The 25,224-nt window shown below is 40.2% G+C and overlaps 1 protein-coding gene across 9 annotated transcripts in view; it reads right to left on the bottom strand.

Moving 5' to 3' along the window:
- The window catches only part of PATJ (PATJ crumbs cell polarity complex component), a 166,614-nt gene that overhangs the window by 140,510 nt on the left and 880 nt on the right, over nucleotides 1-25,224 (bottom strand). For 2 of the 9 annotated variants that reach the window (XR_012776642.1, XM_075508878.1), the window contains exons 2-13: nucleotides 24,751-25,052; nucleotides 23,820-24,008; nucleotides 16,812-16,867; nucleotides 16,563-16,729; nucleotides 14,638-14,829; nucleotides 13,157-13,296; nucleotides 11,167-11,365; nucleotides 9,369-9,497; nucleotides 7,395-7,607; nucleotides 3,511-3,613; nucleotides 1,651-1,739; nucleotides 261-396 (exon numbers count right to left, since the gene is read on the bottom strand). Coding sequence is in view for 8 of the 9 variants with exons in the window: in XM_075508878.1 (XP_075364993.1) it covers nucleotides 261-396; nucleotides 1,651-1,739; nucleotides 3,511-3,613; nucleotides 7,395-7,607; nucleotides 9,369-9,497; nucleotides 11,167-11,365; nucleotides 13,157-13,296; nucleotides 14,638-14,829; nucleotides 16,563-16,729; nucleotides 16,812-16,833 (1,390 nt within the window). In the remaining variant the exon portion in view is untranslated. Of the gene's footprint in view, nucleotides 1-260; nucleotides 397-1,650; nucleotides 1,740-3,510; nucleotides 3,614-7,394; nucleotides 7,608-9,368; nucleotides 9,498-11,166; nucleotides 11,366-13,156; nucleotides 13,297-14,637; nucleotides 14,830-16,562; nucleotides 16,730-16,811; nucleotides 16,868-22,301; nucleotides 22,396-22,572; nucleotides 22,685-22,917; nucleotides 23,100-23,819; nucleotides 24,009-24,750; nucleotides 25,053-25,224 lie in introns of those variants that run through there. The other 7 variants (XM_075508879.1, XM_075508880.1, XM_075508881.1 and 4 more) reach the window with 7 other exon arrangements.

Genomic DNA, 25,224 nt, shown 5'->3' with positions numbered 1-25,224 from the left:
ATATGCTGCAAAATATATGAAGTAGTAACACCACCTCACTAACTACTTTTTCTTTTTTTTTTCCCTCTACACAGGATTTCCTGAATCCCTCATTTCTGTTTCTTTCCATTCCTCCTTAAGTATCTAATTTTCTACAGGGTGCCCTCACAAAATCTAGGATCATGTGGTATCTAGTCCCAATTGTTAAATTAGTTAAGTGTAAATTGAGTGAAAAATAACATTAGTTACTGAAAAAGGGGCGGGAGGGGGGGAAGCATTACCTCTATCTGAAGGTCTTTCTGAAGAAATAGTAGAAGATTTCCTTCTAAGTAAGGTAAGGCGAACAGTCTGTCCTGTGTTACGCAATGCCTCTACCACTTCTTGGTTGGTATAATCCTGTATATTAATTCCATCAACCTAAAACAAGAAAATCGTATCATATAATAGTAATCACAGTACATTCTTAGGCTGTACCATACAGTGTAAGCAACATCCACATTATTTTGTGCAGAAATTATACGGTTATTCACCCAAGACAGTAGTATTTGCAAAACAATCTCATTAAATCAGTTACATTTCACTAATTAGATAATATTTTCAAAATGCATTTTAAAAGGAAACACAACAGTAATTTCTTCTGTCTTCATGGGGCAACCACAAAACAGAATTTACTAATCTGATGTAAGTATGCACTGATCTCCCCCTACAATTTTTTTTTGCTTACAAAAAAAGCTTGAGGAGTATTGTGGATGATGCTTCCCAGCAAGAGTAGTCAACCTAGAACTCTGTTTCGTTCATTATCACTGTTAGTTTTCTCATGGATTTCTAACATGCCCCCCCCAAGCCTATACATGTAACTGTTTGTGTAATTCACTCTGAACAGCCCAATTCTTACATTAATTCAGATGTTTTAATTTACACCCAAAATACTCTGTTCATCTCACTGTTAGATCATGCATCAATAGGGGCTTCTCCTGCAAGGCTGCAGATAAAAGCACAAGGTTGTATCAATTCTTGCTCTCATAAAGGAGAAGCTGACTTTGGAAGGTCTTGCATAGCACACATTTTAAAAGTAATTTAAAATCATATCTCTATAAATATTATCTCTTAAAACAAAAAGACTGTAATTCATTCCTGCTTGTACTGTGAATGCAAAATTGGCTATTATTCAACTCACTGTTATTCAATGGTTTGTAATTTTTCTACACATAAAGCTTGGGTTTCTAAACCTAAATTGTGACTATTAACATTTTGATTGTATCCACACTGTGTCATTAAGGACCATAAACAGTGTGCCACATCTTGCAAAATCTTAACTATCCTCAAACCCCATTCCATTCAAACAGAAGCTAATGCTGCTCATCTTTACTTCATGCCAAAAGCCAAGATTCTCCACTCTGAAACATTTTAATCCAAATGCTTGCCTCTTTCATAGTTAACTACTATTTACTACTTCTTTGAATGTAAAGTAATATTTTAACCACAGCAAGCCAAAGCTCATTTCTGTTACAAATCTACCTAAACAAATACGAACCACCAAATTATTTCCTCTGCAAAGCAGAGGAGGTTTAATTAACTTTAGAAAGTCTTTACTATGTTGTTCTTTTAACCCTGAGATGTCTAATGAACTATTAGTTCTACAACAACATATAAGCAGACTATTTTACTTACAGCAACAATTTTGTCATGAACATGGATTTGGCCATTGTGGTCAGCAGCACTACCAGGTATTATATTTTTCACGAAAATCCCTGAAGGTTCTGTTGGCAGGAGGAGGGGAGGAAAAGAAACAAGTGACTACATTAACCTAATTCGTTTCTTTTCTTATTAAGATTTTTCATTATAGCCTTTTTCACACACTTCTGTCCACAAAGTTATGATTCTGTAACCACCAACATTTGCATGTTACCGTTCACACAGCCTGACACAGAACAACTGAGGATCTCTGATGGAAAAAACAGCACCGATACAATCACCTGTACACTGACCTCAAAATTTTTTCCTTAAAATGGCTCACAAAAGGCCACCTCCTCCATGGATTCATCCTTGTGCTTACCCAGGCTTTAAACCACAATCAATTAAATCCATGCTGCATTTGATTTCAATAGGACTACCTAAGCTAAAAGTAAAGTATGTGCTTAAGTACTTTGATCGGGACTTCAATCATCTTACAGCTAAAGAATTTAGTACTTTAAATCTTAATGAAAAAGGATTTAGAAAAAAAAACAAACAGAGAAACATGGAAATCAGAAAAGCTGTCCTTTGTCATGTTTGACGTTTGATTATTAATTCTAACTTCTAATTAGAACAAGGAAATAAAAACAAACAACCAGTAAAAAACACAACCATCAGTTGAAACAATAACCCTTCCCTTCCACAAACTCCCGCAAAATATGAGATGCTGATCTTCAATTCTAGCGAACCTTGACAGTTCATCCGTCCTTTTCTGAACTCTAACCTTCCTCAGACACCTGCCCAACATGGTTTGTCCATGCTCAGCAGAACCCCTCTACTGGTGCTTCAAACCCACCTTTTCCCATTTCCTGACATGTGCTCCTCCCCAACCCAGTTCCCAGTGCTCACCGCACTGGCCTGGGATTCCTGGCCGGCAATGCAAGAGGATTTCCTGGGAATGAAGAGGGCTGGAGAGCAACTCCAGCTGCGCCACATTCCCAGAATACTTTCTTGAGTCCCACAAGGAAGGGATAAAAAGCACTACCCCTTTGTGTAAAACCAGATATCCAGTTGAGTCAATTTTAAAGACATTACCATTTATGGAACCAATATTTGAAAGACGAGTTAACAGCTCTAATTTAAAGAGGATTTAGAAAAAAAAAAAACAACTGATTCCATGTCCCCATATCCTAGCACAGGTATTTTAATCTGTTCCCAGAGTTTAGACACTGAAACAGCCATCTGCCAAAGACAAGTACATGATCTTGTGAAGGTGGCATACACATTGCACACAGCTAAGAGTCTCTGCATCTCCTCCCTGGCAGAGGGATGGACTAGTTAATCTGACTGATCATTTGCACTCTAACACCTACAATTCAATAAGCAAACAAAAGTTGCTGGTTGAGCTATTTTGTACATACTGAAGATGCCAGTCAAAAGTTAATGCAAACTGGGGATGTCCGATACTCTGTTTCTGAAATTCTTCTTAAAATGCACTATCTGAATTGTGCTACATACCACAGGGGCAAAATAAGGAACAGTGTGGACAGGAACCTGACTGTGTTAGAGTCTGTTAGTGCAGGAACTGTCTGTTACAGTTTAATGTCTTGCACAGCAACAACACAACCATGTAGAATTCACAGTCCAGCAGTCAAGTGGGAATTATTTTTTTTAAGCTAATTACAACTCACAATTTTTGTGGCTGAATTTCACTTTGCAGCAAGTTCTCCAAATACCTTCTTCACAGATTTTGTAAGTTACGCTGTTTCAAAGAAGTGCTATCCATTTTCCCCATAGTAAATAAAGGGTATTTGAGAAGCCTCAGTCCTAGACTTCACTAAATCCTGTAGAACTCACCTACATCACATGTGCCAGCATATCCAACAATTGTTATCCCCAGGCTTTGCCCATTCTTTTTTATAAGTTCAACATCATAGGTCTCAAAAAGGTTGGTATTATCCTATAAGTAAAGCACAAGACAGTAAAAAAAAAAAAAAATCTCATAATTTCCCAGTACCATTACAACATTGCAGCTTAATTAAGATCTTCAGAAGTGAGCAGTGATTTTGATTTTCCTATTTTAGGAGGGATCGTATTTGCAAGAGAGATATACCCAAGATTTGCTGAAAATAAGGTGTCACCCAAAGTCATTAGTTGCTTTTTAAAGTCTTTCCTAATACTTTCTCCACATACCTGTCAGAGGTCTAATATTTATATTTTATGGAAAACAAAGGTTTTCGTTAGACTGCTTGGGGGCCATTTCCCTTTGGATTCCACTGCCACTTTGTAACAACAAACTTCCCAGTCAATCCCACAAGACAACAGAAACCCTGAATGCCCTCAGAATTTCTTCTCTCCCTTTCATATGTTAGTCCTGATAAACAGTGTCATGAATCCATTTGCCCGAGCTCTTTCTACTGGACAGTTAAGAAGCAAAAAAACCTGGTATAAATACACAATGTTAATCACATCACACATTTCTGTCAGAAAAAGTGATGCTTATCTCTCCTTGTTATCTCACCTACTAAGGAAGTGAGGGGCCACAGGAAAGGGGTCTCAAAACAGAAACAGGTTCAATGCCCTGCAATGAAAGAAACCATGTGTATACATAGTAGGCACATCTCTACTACAGAAGCAGTTGCCTACTTAAATGCAAATATGGGAGAGCAGGTAGGTGTTTGAGCTTATAGTTTGTTTTTATGCTAGATCCCAAACACAAAACCATTCCAAAAGTCAACTTACACACATCAGCTTAACAACTTTGCTATGATCCTGTTCCGATTTGAACGCCACCAAACTGCAAAGAGCACTGGAAGCCTCCAGGTTGTCTAAAGCAATGGGAAGCAAAAGACTCACTAGTTCGCATTCAATGAAAATTATTTTTAAGACCTAACAGAGGAAGGGAGAGTATTCATTTGAAAATGCTTTATTGTTGAACTGATAAGATGACTTCTCATAACAAACAATACTTGAAAAGAGAAGCACATAACATGTTCTCCGAACCCTCCACTGACTACAATTACCAAAAAACCATAAAAGCCACCAGCTAAGATTACAATATGATCTGAGCTTACGCTGGAGAAGTATATGGAAAAAGGTCCCCACAAAGCTGGCCTCAGTACACTCTACTCTGACAAGTAAAAATCTACAGCAACTCTACAGCAACTCTACTCTGACAAGTAAAAATCAAAACTGCAAGACAGAGTTCAAATAGGACACACTAAAGACATTGGTGATACCAAAGAAAAAAAAACAATCAAGCACATAGATCTGGGATTACAAGGGATAAATTACAATACATGAAGTTGGTTGTTTTCAGTAATCAGATACAGCCCAATGAGATCAAAAAGAAGATGATGATCAGAGTGAGGTCTGTTAAAGTGATGAAATCAAGAGGGATAGTGTCACTGCCAGCAGCAAAAAATGGACCGGGAAATTGAAAAACATTTCCTAAGAGAGTGAACAAAAGAGAAGTTTAATCAAATGCTTGCCAAATATCAGCTTTGGAAGGACCTATATTAAAAGCAGACCAAAGTTATGCCGTACCTTTTCACTTTTCAGTGAAAGAGAAATCGATGGACAGCCATCTCCTTTCTTATCACGCACACGTCCCTCCACTAGCCAACTCATTAAGCTCATTAAATGCTTTCCAACTCTCTTGCTCCATAAGACACTGATGGAGATGAAGTTAAGTTTGGATGCTCTGTCACTTATCTTTAGGAGAGGGAACCAAAAGAGTAAACAAACCTATAGCAACATCTGAAATGGACCTATGGCCTTGAGAGTCCTGCTGTTTTGACAATCAAAAGCCCTTCATAGTCAGTGCTCTGGCGCTACAGAAATTTTCTCTAAGTAATGTTAGTGGTAGGATGCAAAACATTAGAAGTGGAGTCTGGAAAAATCAAAGTACAGAGTCCTAAATATGGTCAGCACAAGTAGGCTGCTAACATTGCTGTCAGTATCTTGGAGAGTACAGATAATATGACTGTTTTCTTGTGCCCATGCACAGACATAAGTAGTTTCAGTTATTCTCTACTACAGGAAATTTAAAGGAAACCAAATATTAATATAAAACTGAAAAAACCTAACCATATATTAAAAATGCCGTTCTGCTGGTTTGCAAAAAAGAAAAGGAAAATATTTTCTATTCCAAAGCTCACAGCTAGTGAAAGTGTTCAGAAACCAGAGAGAGATTATAGGGAAAAGTTCTGTTGTAAATCAGACACAAACTGAAAGGTGTCACTTAAAATCATCATTAAATTAACAAATACATTCAGATTAGCCACTATTCTTGACTTCAGCAAATCTCTCTCAACACCAGAAAGAGGAGTTTCTTCAAATCTAAATATGAAGGCACTATTTAGTTCAGAAAACAATAGATGACATTCAGAAAGAAGTAGATGAAATTGCAACGTGATTTTTTTCCCCCTCTAAACTACTTAGCAGGAATAAGGAGGACACTGAAAAGACATCCAGAAGGAATAACATTTTAGAAAGGCTGCAGCATCTACAATGCTCGGGATCGATTAGTGACAAACAGGCCTGCCTTTGAGGAGGGTAAGAGAGAAAAATAGTACTTTGTAGAGGAAACAAAACTAGGACCATGTTATTTTTTCCTAATACAGGCCTCGGGAAATATGATACAGCCAGAAAAGAAGTGCTTCATAACAATGCTGATTCTCTAGGAAAGCCTTTTTTCAGAGTATTAGATGAGCCCACTTTTAAGACTCCAACCTTACGTACAGAGATTACCTCCTCCCATCTCTCTGCCGCTCACGTTTCCTACTACGCCAATCCCTCTTCTGAGAAGAGGAGCTTGAGAAGGACCCAAAATACTTTACTGACAGCTTCAGCCACAGTAGTCTTCCAGAGAGACACAAGACACAAAGCTAATGGCTGCCTTTGCAGTGACTATGTCCAGTAAGGGAGAAAGTGAGTTTGTAACAATATGACCGCTAGTCTGACCTTTAAAAATGGTGCTTCAAAAAAAATAGCTCTCTCCACTCATATTCAAGAAACTAGACAAGAAAGAAAAGGCTACTCAGATTCTACACCTAAATCTAAGCAGCACTGTAGTAGCAGATGGTAAACAAGCACAGCTTTGTTTATGTTTCGAGACCTACTGTACACTTAGTGTAGCATTTGTTGATTTTAATTACTCAAAACTGAAAAGAATGACTTCAAAAACAAGAGACTTTGATATGACCATGATAAGATTTGCTAAAACAAGTTTCAAAATTTTTAGATATATTTCCTATCACAGACAGTAGCGTAGACTATGAAAACATTACACTTATGTTTCATAAAAAGATGACTGTGCTGAATAATTCTGGTGTGGCCATGGCGCTCTGGATTTCACAGGGAAATTCACAGTCAAGTTTTAAATCCACTTACAAATGATTGATTAGCAAAATTGTAATGAGCTAAGAAGGAGAACTAAAAGTACCATTTATCGATAACGTTTATGGTCTTGGTAATTAAATTACCCACTCTGAAATAAATTCTGTAAAGCTGGTCATTCCGATCCCAAGATTATAGGTATTAATAACGTACAGGAAAAAGGGAAAAATTATAGAAGGCAGGGCTCTAATAATGACCACTTAAATACATGCATATGACACCTGGAAACTCAAAACAGGAGAAGCACTTTAGGTCTCAAGAACACTCTGTTCTCCTCCTCCATTCTGATCACAAGCCACAAACATACATAAAAACGTCATAAGTAAACACCAGATACTTACATTCCCATGTTGAAAGGAAGGTAATGTACTGACTGGCCAGCTCACAGGAGCTGGTGGAGTCTCCATAATTTCACCCTTTGGGTCTCTTGCAACGATCATCCTAACAGAATTCCCACAGTTTCTCAGCACTTGGGCAACTTGTTCACTGGTCATTCCTTGCACATTGGTCCCTCCAATCTCTAAGATGTGATCTCCTGTCCGGAGCCTCCCATCCTTCAAACATAAATAAAATTGCAAATAATGTTTCCAGACTATACAGAAAATATCTTTTCCATTACAAAACTGAAACTCTGTACAGGCATCGTCATGGCCATGAGAGCCAATGCAAGAAAATACCATAAAATTGACCACCACAGCAACATACTAAATAATTCAAGGAAGTGTTTGCACTCTTTTTTCCACAGTACTTAACAGTGGTAAGTTAACCTTTCCAAAACTGAGCAAGATACACAAGTTGAATAGCACATTTCTAAGAAAGTGGTTACTGTTCTCGTTTAGGAGAAAACAGACAGCAACAGTGTTTTATAATCTCCCAGGTTGGTATGTACTGCTGTTTCATAGAATACTCCTCATCGGATAGGGGTTAGAATAAAAAGCACAGCATTTTGATTTAGGACTTTCTAGAGTTTTTCCTAATACTTCTATATTAGCCTGGCAATTCTTTTCTCATATGACTAGCTCCAACTTGAGCGAGTAAATCCACTGAAGGTAACAAGACTCCACACAAACCATTTTTTACATGATAATTATGATTCATGACCTACATCATCATTTCTATTATAAGCAAGCATTTATAGGACCAAATCCTCAGCTGGTATTGATCAGCAGAGCTCCACCACCTTAGGTGCATTGATTTATACAGCAATCATAGCAGAGTTATTCCCAGAACTAACTCAAACTCATTTACAAACTCATCCAATTTGAACATGTATATGTGCTCATTATTTCACATGTTCTTAATGATGTCTCATTCAGCTGAGAATGATGTGGTGAGTTCTTAACTTACATGCTTCATTTGCAGCCAAAACACTTTATTCCTTACAGCAAAACAGGTGTTACACAATAATTAAAAAATACTCATTTATACATGACAGGTTCAGAGGGAGGCAGTCAAGCAAAAGCCAACATTTTCCAGTAAAGCTGTCAATCTCCAGTTTTCGTTTCCATCCTATACTAGAGGAAGTACCTTAGCCTCTCTCTTTTGTATCTTAGTGGATCTTGTCTGCATGGGTTCCAGACCTCAAATATTGTAACTTGTCATGACCAAATTCACATTAAAAATCCAAATCTGTTTTGCTATTGCCTGTGTTCTACTCCTGAAATGTAGCAACGCTTAGCACTGAGTCTTTAAAGATCAGCAAAGGTTGCAAACTACCTGTGCAACTTTAAAAAGATACCAGTAACTTCAAAAGGCTTTGCATCAATCCTAAGCGTCTCCTTGAACCAGTCAGACTGCAAGGCAGGGATCAAAACCCCTTTAAAACGAAACCCAATAAAAATAGGACATCTTCAATCTATAAACTGAATCTTGCAAAACAATTACTTCAATAGGGCAGATTCTCTTGCCCGACAATTCATTTGGAGAGTTTGTCCCTATAGATGTTGCCAAATGTGCCAAATTCTACAGAGGATGTGCAAATCCATTAAGAGTATTTGTCTTCCCCCAGCCTGACCAAAGGCTGAAAATATCAAAAGTATGGAAAATATTAGAAGGTTAGAAAACTTTTCAGAATTTCTGCATGTTCAACAATGTTATAAAAGCCAAAGCATGTCTGAAAAACAACTTAATTCATATCAGGTGCTTTTTCCTCACTCATACCTTCAACATATTTATTTATAAAGTGTATGTTGGCATTCAGACTTTGATGCTATCAGCTTCCTTTTGTTTAAGTATATTAGTTTATTTTAAGACTGTCAAAACCAGTTAATTATACTTTACAATCAAACAAGAAGTGACATAATATAACAAATTACCCGATCTGCTAATCCCCCAGGAACAATTGTTCTTACAACTACTCCACTCGACTTTCCTCCTACAATTCCAAAGCCTAATCCTGAACCATCGTTAATCAGCTCAACGTCTTCAACGTGGCCCCAGTGAATCTGCAATTAATAAAAACAGGAGATTTTAATTTCAGTCGATCTTTAATGTTTCTCACTTTCACATGTACCAGGAATGACAAGAATTAATCAGAGCTATTTTCTCTCTCTACCCCACATACTGGAGATCTGTTGGGTTTTGTTCAGTCAGCTTCATTTCCTTATAAATACGCAGTGGGGTTTCTCATCTGTTTTTAAACATACATTTTGTCCTCACTTTCAGGATAACAGGATACTAGGAAAAAGCTTGACTAAGAAAAAGCAATTTTAAGATTTTCTTGCCAAAATGAAAACTATCCTTTTAGTTTTTCATAAATCAAGAATACTGCAAACAACAGAGGAAAACAGAGGCAGAGAGCTTGCACTGGCCTAGTTTTCACTTAGCATTGCCCAAATTCTTATTTCTGTTCTTTCACTTACACACTCTTAAACACCACCAGTACACGCTGAATTAATAGCACAGTACGATATTCTGCCATACTGAATTGGAAGCGTGTTTCTAAGCTACACTGTACCGTGACCTTATGTTCTACAAGACAATCTGAAAATAACAAAGCTGTTAAGCAACCCAAACCCAGCCAATGTTTCTGTCAGATTAATATCTCATAGAAACCAAAATGGAGCAAAGTAGGCAGATTTAAGTCTTCTGTGAATAAAGGATTTATTAGCATACTGAAAATCTTTGCCAAAGCCAGTTAAATATCATAAAAGAAGTTTAAAGACCCCCTGTAGAGATATATATTTGTGTTTTATTTTGTTAGTCTGTTCAGTGCAGATCTTTCAATGAAAAAGCAGTTAAAGTTTAATTCTTTAAAATTTTCAGTGCAATAAACAATATTGATTATCCACTAAAACCTTCAGATTTCACTAGCTCTGTAATAATCATGAGGGAAATAATTACTGAGAATAAGGAAAAGCACTGCTCTTAACCAGATTTTCATCAAAACCTACTAGCATAATAAATTAAGATTCCAATATTGCAAACCCTGGATTTAGGTGTGCAGTTCAACCAAATTCAGTGAAGCCACCTGGACCATACGGTTTGAACACAGATGGAAGTTCAGCCCTAGCTTATTACATGTCCCAGTGACAATCTCTCCTTGTTCAAGAAAACAAAAGGGTTCACAATCAATCAATGAAATTTGCAGATTAAAAAAACCCTGATAAATAAACAAGGATTGAGAGGTTCTTTAACAGCTACTTTTTGTTTGTTTTTAAAACAAAGACAAGGCTTTTTGTTTTGAGCAGTTTAAGTTTAAATTGGTTGGGATATTTCAAGCAGTGCTCATGATAAGTTATGTTTACACTCTTTTAAGATGTAATCAGAGCATCTTTAATTGCTGAGCACAAGAAGGTTTCAGCTGGGTATACTCATAAAATGCTTTACCCAGCCTATGCTGAACAGACCCTGCTGCTAAGAATATGTTGATCTACTAAAGCTTCTGCTATCCCATAAAAACCCGGGATCTATTTTATAACAACTTCATGCAGCTCTGCAATGGAAGCCTTATACTTATTGCATGATCAGTCTAAATGAAATGTCATCGCATATAAAATCTGATTAAATAAAAAAATCCCTATATGTAAAGCTTGCTAACACAAACACTTACAACCACAAAAAAATATCCAGCATAGTTCAAAATCTGATTTTGACAGTATTACAACAACTCACAGTCTCAGGTGGATTTATATCACTTAATAAGACAGCCGAAGTTCTGCTGTTTCCTTGAACTGGCTCCCTAGCAACAACCAGATGTAGAGATCCTGTGGATTGCTGGAGGAGGGCAATAGCGTGCTGATGGGAAATGTTCTGATCCAATGGGGTGCAATTAATGGCCAGTATGTGGTCATTTTCCTTTAGTCTTTGATCCCTTAACAAAACATTAAAAGAAATTTTAAAATGCAGCATAGTGACTTCACAACAGGCTTGTGTAATTTAAATATGAACATGCAAAATACACAGCTATGCATGGTTAAATATTTATATATTTTTAAAAATCTGCTTATTAGACGGTCTTCACCAACACACAAACGACATGCAATCCACATTCTACTGAACTGCCCAGCCATATTTTGTTCCAACTTTATTATGTTACAGAAATTTGCTCAATTTTTTCCTTTGCTTCTATTCAAAATTCAGTGAAATTCTCTCATTCTTTCTTGATGATATTGAATTACAGGGCTGAAAAAATTTATTTTTGTAGCTATACAATGAACTAGGAACTATTCTTCATTATGTTTAGCACTACCAGATACTATCTCTAAGCACCCACAACTCAGGCTATGAGACTGTTTTGTATTATGATTTCATCTAAAGATCGATGAGCTGCATATTTATATTTTATTCAAAATTTACAGTATGAAACTTCAGACATCAAACTTTCTTTGAGCAATACACAGTTCAACTTATACCTTAAGATAATATAAATTTCACAGTTAATTCACCCTAGTGACGAATTTAGATTTGTGACAAGAGAGAAACCATCACTCATCTCCTTTGTTAAATATTCATTCTGAGCACGAGACCAAACTGTTACATAGACAGACACTGCCTTCAAAGCTCCGTAGGAATCCAAAAAAAGTCTCCAGGAGATCTTGTCTCAGAAGCAAAATGGGAAGCATGCTGGGGAAATTTATAAACTCAGAAACAATATAACCGCACATATTAACTAACGCATTTTAAACTTCCTTTCCATCATGCAATGTTTAAGATGTTTCCCAGAAATCACTTTCTTCAAGCACTAACCATATTTTAGATTCTCTCATCAAAGAAAGTGAGCAGCAGGTCATCAAATCCTAAAGTGAGATATTCACCCTCCTTTGACATCCGGATCAGTCCATCTGTCTCCACTTTGAAAGAGCCTAATATGCTTTTCTTTAAGTGTTCTCTGGTGTGTTCTCTGTGGGCCCATAGCCATTATCATTCCAACCTCTCCCCACTCTTTTTGTCATCCTGTGTTGGCACTTCCTGACATGTGTTATTTAAAAAGTGACACCAATGACTTGAAATCTAGACACATTTTCTTGAAACATAATTCCAAGCACTGCATTTGTCTCATGCCAACTCTTGTGGTTTTACAATCACATTTTATTTTTAAAGGATTGCTCTGTCTTTTGTTGTTGGGTGAAAACCCACAGACAATACGGGAAGAAACTGCCTGAAGCCTTGATTCTATGATGACATCTGTGCAGGGATCTGTTGGGAGGACTGGATCTAAATTTACACAGGAAACAAACAGCAAAACCAACTATAAATAGGGCATTGTCATAGGCACATAAATAAAGAAACAAGGGGAAAAAAAAATCTTTCAGGGACACAATGCATAAAAATTCAAACAGAGGCTAATTTTTATTTTCCTTGTATTCTTTTCCGAGTTTTCTTTTGTTTTTTAATCAGTATTCAAGATTCTCTTAAGTGAGTCATGATTTCTGGAAATTCCATTTATGAATGGGTCAGATATTTAAAACTCATCTGAAAATCTGATCCTCAAAACACGAGTCCATTTAAGTTGAAAAGCCAGAATTCAAGATACCACCATCAAAATATCCCACCAGATAACCCAGACAAACATGTTAGTCTGATAGAGTTTTCAATGTGAAAGTCATGACTTTTCCCTTCATGGAAATACTGCAATTTTCCAATACAATTATAAAGATCTCACCTGTCAGCTATGCTTCCTGGCTGGACTTCCTTGACAAAGATACCAACTTCTCCCAAGCTGTGATTTTTAAGGGCAACCACACTAAATCCAAGACCTCCAACAGAAGGCTTTTCAATCTTTATTGATTCTATTTGTCTCCCCTAATAAAACAGAAAAAAACGATTTACTAATTTTTAATGCAATAGAATGAGCTAGTTTAAAATTTATGAACACCAGGAGAATTATTCTCCTCCTAAGACTAAACAAAGGCAAAATACTGAATATGTTATTTCTATAAAAGCTCCTCCATTTATTATTTTTAATATAGCAGAGTATTGGATATGCAAGCACTCTGAGGTTCTGAAACCTCAGGGAATTTAAGAGCTGCTTTCACACTTCATTCACATTATGAGATGAATTCCAAACTGGATGAAAACTATGAACGAAGTGCTGTCTAGAGCAATATATTTGGGATTTCTGGAAATGCTGCATAGCTAAACTAAATTACTTGTCTTTTGGCTCCCCTTGCTTTTAATGCTGATTTTTAGGTGTGCGTTCAAAAGATTGCAGCTTTTAAATAGAGAAATTAATTTCCTTCCCCTCCCTGCAACTTCACACTTAATGTTAAAAAAAGTTTGCTTTTGCAACTGCCTGCTTTTCAGTTCTAATACAAGATTTCTGGGGTTGTTTACTGGGAAATATTACTTAGAGAATGCACTGCTGTCACAGCTGTTTTATCCAAAATAACGTGCAGTCTTTACTGCTAAATCTTTTACCTGATGAGTTAATGACACACTAATGAGATGAGTTATGCTCAAAATATTACAGCTACATTAAGGTACTCAATTAGCAACAGTTACTTAATATAGAAAGGCATGACTAACCAATTAAATTAATGGTTCAAAGTAACACAGAACAATACTTTTGTGGTATAAATGCCAATCCCACATGGGTGGATGTCTGCACCTGTACAACTTCCATAAGCATCTGGTACATGCTACATCCCATGTTAACGAAATCAGCATCTGTCTGGCAAAGTTAAGACATACTAAATGAAGAGTTAAATAAAATATTACATGCCAGTTCTTTTAATCATTTGAACTGTTCATATATTAACAAAGTTGGGACATTTCCAATTTAAAATGTACTTGATAAAACAAGTCTCTCCATCAAAACAAGCTTCTGCAAAAATGTCCATTTCCAATCAAGTGTCATCAAATACCAAAAAAGTTTTCTGGCAACTGAAATTTCTTTTCAGAAAGTAAGACAAAAAAATTGGCAAAGAAAAAAAAAAAAACACCACCAAACCACTTTCCATTGCTGACATTATCTTTCACACGGAAAAGTTATCCTCAGCACTTCTACTCTCTTACTGGCTAGGAGGCACCACACTCCAAGTACACAACAAAAGAGCACGTTTGAAAATGTACTCCAAAAGCCTGCAAGAAAAAGTTTGACATTAAAGGAAAATAAGTTTGGTTTGCTTATCCTGAGAGCCCTACCTTTGCCATCTGTTGGATGATGGCATTAAATTCATTAACTCCCAGGTTTGGAGTGAAGGTAGATGCTTTGGGTTCAGGTGAACTGCAAGGTGTATACACGCTCCCAGCAGCAACCGATTTGTCAGCAAACACTAGTAGCCCTCTCTTAGTAAAATCAAAATCTACTGAACGGTCAGGAGGCATGTAATTGAGCTGTTGAAAATGAACAAAGATGTAGAGAAACTATTAAAAACAAAAAAAGAGATTTCCACATATATCATCTTGTGTGAAGACTGCCAAAGAAGCAAGCATACGTATGTTCACATACACCTATTCACACAAATATACTCACCTGTATAAATTAGGCAATGTTAATATATAAGCTATAACCAAGCTACCATATCAAGTTTAAGCTGTTTTTCAGAAGGAAAAGTTCCCTGAACATTTCAGCTGTGTTTCTACTCCACTCATTTTCTCCATTTCTTTCATTCTGCTTCCCTGCCCGTGCCCATTATCCTCTTTTCACCCTGATATTCCAGAAACAACACATGCAAAAGCAACAACATTAAAGAGGCACTCAAGCACTGTTGCAATTGTCAGGCAAACCTAGACAATTTTGGCACAAGAATCCAGATTTTTTAAGAGTCACTTAGTCACTCAGGAGCCAAAGGCCTGGTTTGTATTATCTCCTCCCCAGAGAGCGCCTAGGGTACAAACTAACTACCATTGGACATGTTATCATTGCTAGAACTTGCAGTTCAATGTCTAGTCCTGACAGATAATGAAGAAATGCAGAAATATTCCCAGTGCGACACAGTAAACTGAAAAATCCCATCCTGAATGAAACTGCCCATGAGGGACATGCTTACAAAGAATTTCAAGAAAAACAAAATTTTCTAGATATGATAATTCTGAACATACTGGATATAAAATCCATTATGCCACAGTCACAAAGCACGATCTTAAATATATTCGCATTTTCATACATTTTTAATAGCTTGCAGACGTGCATCCAAGCTTTGGAAGGAAGGAACAGGAGCAGATACAGCACTTTTGTGAACATGGGAAGAAGGAAGAATGGATGGCACAACCACTACCATGCCACCCAGGCAGGAACACGTGCAATACATTTGGCAATGACAGCAAGGTGGCCTCATCCCCCTGACACCCACCCTCTATTATCTGCAACTGGGCAGGTGCAGTAACAGCAGAGACAGGGATCGCTGCTGCTTAGGGTATGCCAAGTTAGTCCCTGATTTTAAATTTGCATGCCTGACTCCGCTAACTGCACGGTGAGACCTGTTCATGCAGATGTGTCATGGATGCCCATGTCCACAAGATCTAAGTGTCAGCTGGCATTATAAACCAATCCACACAAGTTCCTTCCACTGCTGGAGCTGAGCCATTTTAAAGCTAGCTTGGGTACATCTGCATCAGAGCTCAGCAAATCTTCAGGGGTGGTTTTCTAGATTATATTTCCCAAAACAGGTTAACCATTCTTGTACAAGTCAGCAGGAACTAAGCGATGATGTCTTTTAAGGAGAAAAGATGCTGCCAGTTAGCTGATAAACGGTATTTAGCTTCCGTGAAAAACAAAGGATCCCAGTTCCAACTGTGTTCAGAACTCAAAGTACTAGAGCTGATGTCTTTTGCAGATGCTTTTCTCCAGCTGATGTGGTTCTCAACGCCTGCCTCTTCTGCATCCCTTTCAAAGCACGTTGCCCCATGACCTGTTTGTTGCAATACCACTTCTTATTTCTGTAGTGACTCTGTAGATATTAGATTGGCCAAAAAAAAAAAAAAAAAAAAAGAGCCCAACATTTACTCACACCAAGTTACAGCTTATTAATGACAGCGCCCTCATTAACACACGCCTACGTACCCTGTTTTAAGTTCCAAGTTCACTACAGTTATCATCACACCAACAACTGTAATTTTACACTCACTTGTTCCTTCAGTTGCTTGATGGATTGCTGGAGGGTCAGTATCTGGTTAAACAAAGGGCTCCTGAGTGTGTTACGCAAAACAGTCAGGTTTTCATTATGTTGGGAATCTCTTTTCTCACGCAGTTTTGCTTGTAGACGATCAAGGATCTGCAGCACCTGCTGTTTATCTGCACCACAAAGTAGTACATGTTAGGAACAGAGCTTCATTTCTCACTGCTTAACAAAACTAATCACTTTTAGACCACATACCTGCAGCAGGATTTTCAGGCATGTTGAAGGGTATTTTTGGAATTACTCAGAATAACCTAGATGAGGTTTAAAAAAAAAATCAAATTAATAATGTATATATACAAGCAGAATGCTAACAGATACACAGTCAATAAATGCAATAATAAAATACTATACAGCTTACTATAACAAATTTAATAAAAAAATACTACTACCCTCTGTTGTTTACCCCAAGTATTCAACAAAGCTCTCAATATAGCTAGTTGCACTGCAGCCTCAGCACGCCCAAAAATCTTTCCTTGTTCAGTGTGCTTTTCCTTTCACATACAAGAAGGAATATGAACAACTCTTTCAAATCTGAGTAAAAATGCAGGTTATAAAAACAAACATTGGCCAAGAAAACTGAGAGACAGCTATGTTCAACCAAATTATTTTGAATATGTACATTAAAGTTGTGATCTTTTCAAATATACATACAGTTAAAATCTTCCGATTATTTAGAAGATACTTTCTACCCAATTAATTATTTGTAGACAGTATTCTTATCATGATAGCTCAGCCCTGTTGCATGGCAATATAGGTGAAACCTTGCACCTCCCTATAAAACAATGAAGTTCCCTCCACTCAGGAGACAGCATAGCATTAAGGCCCAAAATTGGCCAAATCAATCCCCATTCCAACACATTCCGAAGGGAGGTCAGTTCTAATCACAGCCCCGGTGCTGAACAGGTGAAAGAAGCCCATTCTGTTCTCCTACGTGAGCTTGCCTTTCTCTTTTCTATGTACATGACAGGCTTTTAAGGAGCAGAATATCCTTTATCACGCTCCTCTAGAGTGCCAAATAGAACAGGTCTCCAACTGGGGCTGAGGCCTAGATGGCAGCATATAAACAACAGACTTGCAATTAGCAGCGATGATAAATTTGTACCCTTACTTGCATGTTATTACATTGATGCGGAGCCTGTCATTCTGAAATCTATCAAGGCAGTTATACCAAAACATACACGAGAAACAAGATTTCTTCACTTAGTACAAGCTCCTCTGAAAGAAGTCAGCCATTTAATAGCACAATTTACATAATTTTAACTTTACCCAGTATATAACTGGGTAATTTCAGAATAATATATTTGGAATTATTTGGGAACAAAACTAGCCATATATACATTAAAAAAAAATCTCTGTATTTACTTTTTTAATCTTGCAATTTGAGAGTAGACAGGGTCATATGCATCTGAATGTAATACCAGGGTAAGCACATCCCCGGGGCTCTCTCCCAGCAGGACCTCTGATCCTTTCAGCTCTGCCTCTGACACTGCCTATGCTCACACTGAAAACACCTTGAGTTCTGGGAGGACACCGTTATATTTAATGAAATATTAATTATGCAGGTGAATAGCTTCTCTTCTCCTGAAGAGTCAGATTAAGCTGATTTACCTAATGAAAAAAAAAAAGGGGGGGGAGGGAGGTGTGTCACAAACCACAATTTCAGATTTATGCACCCTTTATTGTATCTGAGCAGCTTTGGCTCCTGGAGGAATTCCTGCAGCACTCAGTGGGTTTGCGTGGTTTCCACCCATGGCCAAGCAAAATGAGTTGTTTTGCAAGACTATTAACAGATTTAGGAGGTCATTTTAAATGAAACTCATAACAAGAGTTGAAGCAGCAAACCCATACAACCCCTGAAAGATTTTCAGGAATGCATCTGAACTTTTGTAAGTGCTGCGGCTTTATTTTCTTTTCCATTTGAAATAAAACACTTCTAAGAGCACAGCAGCCTTTGATTCTGTGCTGAGATCTGATTCTGAAGAACAGATGAAAATACCATTTCCTTATACATTCCTGAGTCTTCATCTAAACCAAAAAGACAAAACTTAACCTCCTTGACTAAAAATATTGCATAAATCTTAACAAAACAGGACAAAGAATATGGAAATTTGTTCTTTCTTCTCAATTTAACTTCCCTCCATTCACTTCCCTCGCCTGTTTTTCTACCTCACATCAGCAGTTAAAAGAGGAAAAAAAAACCTTAAAGCAAGAGAACCAACATCAGAGAGGGATGCAAAATAACTCCTAGGAGGAAAAGTGGCTTGAAACACCTTTAAACCAGCAGCAGGGTGAAGAAGAGATTAAACCCAGAAAAGAAAACCAGCATGGCAGGAAATAATGCCGACTTGACAACACCATGCCTGTCTAATAGCTCAAGCCAAGAGGCTGGTCCAGCTCTCCAGCCCTCTTTCATGCATTTTGTTCTTTCCTTTCCATCTGCACTCGCACTCCTTCATCTGATCCCATAGTGAGCTGGAACAGGGAGCTAAACATGCAGAAAAAACCTTCACATTTTGGTAGGGTGAGCTTTTTGCCCAGTTAGCTCTCAATTGCCAGCACTGGCACACAGGAGGGGGCCGAGAAGCGTTGGGGAAGCGGGACCACACCTTGCAGCAGCTAGTGGTTGCAGCAGCTCAGCTGCGCTGGCAAACCGCTCCATGAGAAACAGCCTGCGTCATTCAAAAACAGCCTCAAAGTGCCGCGCTGACAGTCTTCAAGATTAATCTTTTTTCCATTACAGCGGGTGTAACAATAGCAATTATGACAATGGGTACAGATCCAAGAAAGAAAAATTTAAGCAGAAAAATGTAGGTAAGAGATCTAGGCTCCATCTTAAGCAGAAGTCCCCTGGAGAAGGAAGTGCAAAAGAGCGGGGGGAAAAGATTAAAGAAAGTTTCAGCTTCCTGCTTGAGCTGCTCCAAAGCATTGCTAAGAGCCATTGCAGACCACTCTGTGCTGGTGGACACCAAAGTGGACCTCAGGTACAGTTCATATAACAGTTCAACATTACACAGTACTTTGGGATTCCTCGTGATCAAAGATGGCCTCCAGTCAGCTTGCAACGGTTTTTAATGATTTTTTTTTTTTGTGCCGTATGTTAAAACCACCCTCAGTATTTCTTTGGTCTCCTTTCTTTCATAAAAAGAGAGTGGGGGGGGGGAAACAAGTGTGTTATATTTTAAAGTAAACAGCTCCTTCTGGTGTGAGGGGATCCCTGAAAACATAAACTAATTTAAAGTTTTCAAGTAATGTATAATTGAGGACAGGTCTCTAAAACCAGCTTTTGGACACCAGAGGAACACACAACTCCATATACTGTTGAGCTGTTTATGTCTGGAGACCCAAACAGCTTATCGTTAAACAATTTCCAAACACTGATGCTAAGTCCAAGCAAGGTGTCAACAGGCAGTTGCTAAATTAGAAGGTCCATTCCTAGATGAAAATTTTGAAGAATGATCCAAACTACTACAGTTTATCTTGTTAAAATCAGTTCACCCACTCCGCATTCAACTTCCTTAGCTCCGTTCTCTGATTTCTACAGCCACTTATTTATCTTATTGGCAGACAAAACTGCAAACCTCAGTTCAAAATTTATGTCACAACTCCCAATATAATTGTAAAATCATTGAGAAAATAATGAATTTCAGAAAGTTTAGTGTTTTCTAACACCAGAAAAAAACCCACACTCCAGCACAGCGTGCATCTGGGTTTTTACTGCCTTCACTTTTGAGAGCTGAACTCAACGCATCATAGGGAGCGGGAAAGTTTCATAAGGTTTTGTATGAGATCCTAAGACTTGGATCTTCTTCAAAAGCAGACTAAGAAAAAAGGAATTCCCCCATGCTGATGCCAGCAGAGGTCATCAGAAGAGCTGAAAGGTTTAAGTCTTCCATTGCCATCACCCCCCCTGCCAGACGCCTGCCACTTGCACGGAGACACGGGGTGCTCAACCCCGGCACATCCCAGAGCCAGAGGGGAACATGACACCCCTGGCAGTGGCCTTGACAAACACCTGCCCTCCACAAAGGTCTGCTGAAAGACAAAAATAAGGGGTTTCCTGCTGGGGTCTGAAGGACCGGTTTAGCCAGCAGAGATTCTTTTTCCCATTTCTCCCCACCCACCTAACAACTACAACTGCTTCTGCCCTACGTCCTTCAACTTGGCCTCCAACAACCTCTGTCCTTCCAAGAGACACGCCTGCAGGGAAAGTCCTGCCTCATGAGAGGCTCTCCCCACTCAGCGTGGGTGAAACCTTTTGGGACATGAAACACCGCGCGTCCTTGATGCACAAGTGCAACTGCTGCTGTTTTTCAAAAGCTTCTAGCACAGCCAATCTGAGCAGCCTGCCACAGGAACAGCCAAGGGTACATCCCAATCCAAAGTCACCTTTCTGCACTAATGCAGTTGTAATTTTTCCTGGCCCTGTTATCAGGAGCGGCTGATACAGTGCATGTCTTCTTCATCAGAGATCTCCGACTTGGAAAATTTCAGTCCAAACAGTTTAAAATTAGATAAAGGCAAAAGAAAGGGAAAACAGCATTTGTTAGCGTGATCTTAATCCTAAACTGTCCTAACACAGCATCCCCTGTAACTTCAGATAGTAAAAAATTATATAGTTTACACACCATCAAGCAACTATGTACTGTTAAAAAACAACACTATTCTAACACATATTTTGCTGTCCTACAAGTTATGCTCAGTTTTCCATCCTGGTAACACACAGAAGAATTCAGTCCAACCAAGCTTAGCACATACACGCCTTTCAGATGAAACCACCAAAACCTGCTGTTCTGTGTAACGCTGCAGTATTTATAAAAAGTGCTATAGAGCACGCGCTGACTGCTCCAGGCACTTGAAATAAGGAAACAACCAAACAGTGCTGTGAGTACCTAAACACAAACACATCACGCATCTCCAGGGTGAAGCGGGTCAAAGCTAAATATTGTTAAATATCAAAAAATTACTCCATGGGCAAACTGAGCATATCCTGTTGTTGCATACAATTAGTGACCACAAGATGAAGAAAGCAAAAAACCACCACCCTGCATCTGTGATCACCAGTCTCCATGCAGATCGAGAGGAGCCTTAGTCACTCTCAAGGCATGCTAACTTTTAACAAGCAGAACCTGAATTCTTGCAGGCTTCAGCCTCCAGGGAAGTGCTGGTGTGGGTTCTCTGATGTCTAATAGAAGGGTGAGCTCACGCCGAAGCCATTCCCCGTGGAGCAATAACATGGTCTCAGAAACCTATTCTCACAAAGCTTGAGGAAAACTTGTTTCTGAGATCTAAATATTGTCATATGCTACTGAAATTAGCCAATAAATCCTAGAATTACTATGATGATAGTGTACATGATCAACAAATCACCTCATGGTGGAGGAGAGTTGTTAGACCTGGAACCATACTGAATTTCTAAGCCTCAAAAATTTACAAGGAGTGTGAAAGAACCGTTTGCTTATTAACCAGCCCCTAAATAAAGAAAAAAAACCCCTGATTTGTTAAGAATCTCCAAATTGCCAGGCACTGACAGAAAGAGTTGCAAACGGTGTGTTACTTCCCTCTCCTCCTCACTACAGTCTCTCCAAGCAATGGAAACTGCACGACAACAAGGCACTGAGATGACTCCCGTGTCCCGGAGTGCCTTGACCCGCTATCAGGAGCCATGCAGCTCTCCCCAGCATTTACCAGGGGCATCAGGGAGCTGCCGAGGCCCCCGGTGTGTGAAACCTAAAGGGCTTTGAGGTGGGAGTCTCTGGCCAAGTCCAGGCCGGCATCCTGACCATGGCAGTGTTCACATCGAGATACGGGTCAGGCGCTGCGGAAGCAAGATGGTAGGAAACACTTCTCCCAAGGATCTACACCACAACCAAGAGCTAGCGCTGAGTAGAGCCTCCGTGTCTAAAGAAGGAATTAAACTACTCCAGGAGAGCCTTCACAACAAGCCGACTCTACCTACCAGAACAGTCGCCCCCTCCCTCAAGCCACACCTGCCAGCTCCCGCGGCCTCGAGGGCAGCGAGGCCTCCCCTCAGGGCACGCCGGCCGGCCGCCAGCCTCCCCTCCGCCCTTCCCCGGTCCCACCGCCTTCGCTACCGAAAGTCACGCCCACGCCAGCGTTAGGGGGCCGGGGCCGAGCCGGTCAGGGAGGAGGGGGGCAGCGGCGGGTTCCCCGCCGCGCTGGGGCGCTGCGGAGGCGAAGGGCCGCGCGGGCGGGCCGCGGGCAGGCGGCGGGCGGCGCTCGGGGCAGCCGCCGTCGCGGGGCAGGGGCCGGGGCGGGCGCGGGGCTCCCCGCCGCGCGGTACCTGCGGGCGGGCGGCGGCGGTCGGAGCGGCGCGATGGCCGCCGGCTCTCACCTGGGCGGAAGCGGGAAGCGAGCGCGCCTCACCTGCGGCGCAGGAAGCCGGGGCGGCGCGGCGGGAGAGCCGCCTCCCGGGGGACGGCCGGGCCGCATCCCTCCGGCGGGGGCGGGAGCGGCCCGCAGACCGCGTCCGGGGAGGCACGTAGCGCCGGTGCCCCTGGGCCGGGCCGGCTGGAGAAGCACCGCTGCCGGCAAACACCCCTTCCTGGCTCGGGGAGGCCCGCACCGCCGGCTGAGCAGGGGCCAGCGCTCAGGTGTTGTGAAAAGCGCGCCAGAGACCTGAATACACCTGGGGGCTCGGAGAAGGGCAGGGCCCGGCCTTTCCGTGCTGCTTCTGAAGATGGGGCACTGGGGACAGGGAGCATCGGAGCGGGGTCCTGCAGGTGAAGGCCCGGGGCTGAAGCTCGTGAATGGGACGAGCAGTAGCTGCCCTGTGAATGCAGAGCTTAAAAGCCAAGTCAATTTTCAGATGATCCTGACCTGCCAGTGTATTTATAAATCATAGGCCTAAGAGACATACATATCAACATGGCCACCAAACTACCCCGTGAGGGCAAAATGTAGGTGTAGACTTCACAGAAAAGCTTTATTTGTACTCATTTCCAGTAAAGCGGTGTCCAAACATGAATTCAGAGCCCTTTTGAACTCAGATTCCCACAGAGGCCTCAGCAGCACAGCCCCTACCAGTTCCACAGAAGGGAACGGCAAAAGCCGTAGGAGGATGGAGTTAAGGGATTGTAACGCTTCCCCCACAGAGCACCGACCCGGCGATGCACAACCGCTTCTCTCAGCGCTCACCGCAACCAGCGCTGCTCCCGACAGCGCTCCGAAACACACCCAAGTTACCTGCGGCTTCCGAGAGACACGGCAGGTTGCCTGGGATGGCTTGTGTGTGGGAGCTGTGGCTTGAGTCCCTGCAGAGGCAGCTCGAGAGAAGGGAATAAAAGCACGGTTTTCCTACTGCTCATCGCAAAATACTGAACAGGCACCATTGTAGTTGAAGTTAATTGCGGGAACTGCAGGTGCTTTCTACCTCTGAAACCAGAATGGTAGCCTGCTTTCAGATTTTTTTAAAGATACATACACACATAAAATGTCAAGTGAAACTCCAAAAATAATTTTTATTCTGCTACACTGTTTCACTAGCTCATTTGCAGCAGATCTTACACAACCCTGCTAGTTGCTTAGGATAAGACTATAAAAGGTTTGGAAATTAATTAATCTTGTAACTTTGGATTGATTTCCCCTCTTCCTAGGGCCCATTTTGTTTTACTAAGCAATAGCAGTTGCACTAGAGCATGCAACATGCTAAGAACATATCATTTCATCATCCTTTTTAAAAAACTCAGATTCCAAATGCCTAACTTCCCAGTCCTTACTCTCAATTTTAATTAATGTAGCGTTCGTGAGAAGTGACAATTTTCTTGACAGTGATGAACAGCAAGCGTGTATTTATCCACCCGAGATATGCACTGCCGACAAAAGAGCCAAGCACTTTTCTCATCAGTGCACCTCAGTCTTGATCTCGGGGGGCTGAGTTCATTACGGAGTGCACTCTGGCCCTGGCCTTTCTCTTCCAGTTGCTGAAAGGAGTATCAATTTTCATTTGCATACTTTGCCTGCTGAACTCTAGACTGCCAATTTAGTTTACACAGATCTCCCAAAAAGCTGTTAGATGGCAATATTTCACACCACTGGCTGAGCTCTTTGTCAGCCATCTACACATTTTAAATCCACGTTTTTACTGATTCTTTGACTATCTGGGACTGCGACAAACCTTTCGTTGGTACTGACAGAGTCATATAAGTCACCATTCATTCACCAAAATAACGACCAATAAAACCAAAAGACTTCCAGAAGTGCTGGGCAATGACCATGTTCTCTTAAATACTATCTTGGAGTTGCTTTCGGCCTTTTTCAGTTTCTACGTCCCTCCTTGTTTTTCAGGAAACAGCTCTAGAGCAGATGTAAACTCATGACAGTAGTGCTGCCTTTCCTGGGTATGTTTACCCCGAACGGTCTCTCCAGCTCCTACAAACAGTCCAGGATCCCCAGCAGTTCATGACTGAAAACTGGCACCTTCAAAACCAAACACCAGAAAAAAACATAAAATAACCTTAAAGGAAGTGAGAAAAGGTTGGTAATTACTACAAAATACCTTGCAAAGAGCAAACGCTGATGAAGATAAAAGCTTGCCTGCTCCAGGCATTTAGTATTCATTTAAAAAATAAAAAGCACACAAGGCCTGTCC

Source organism: Mycteria americana, chromosome 7, assembly GCF_035582795.1.
Source record: "Mycteria americana isolate JAX WOST 10 ecotype Jacksonville Zoo and Gardens chromosome 7, USCA_MyAme_1.0, whole genome shotgun sequence".
In the NCBI taxonomy this organism is placed as follows: domain Eukaryota; kingdom Metazoa; phylum Chordata; class Aves; order Ciconiiformes; family Ciconiidae; genus Mycteria; species Mycteria americana.
The sequence above is the reverse complement of the archived record's forward strand: the minus strand, read 5'-3'. Positions and strand labels throughout refer to the sequence as shown.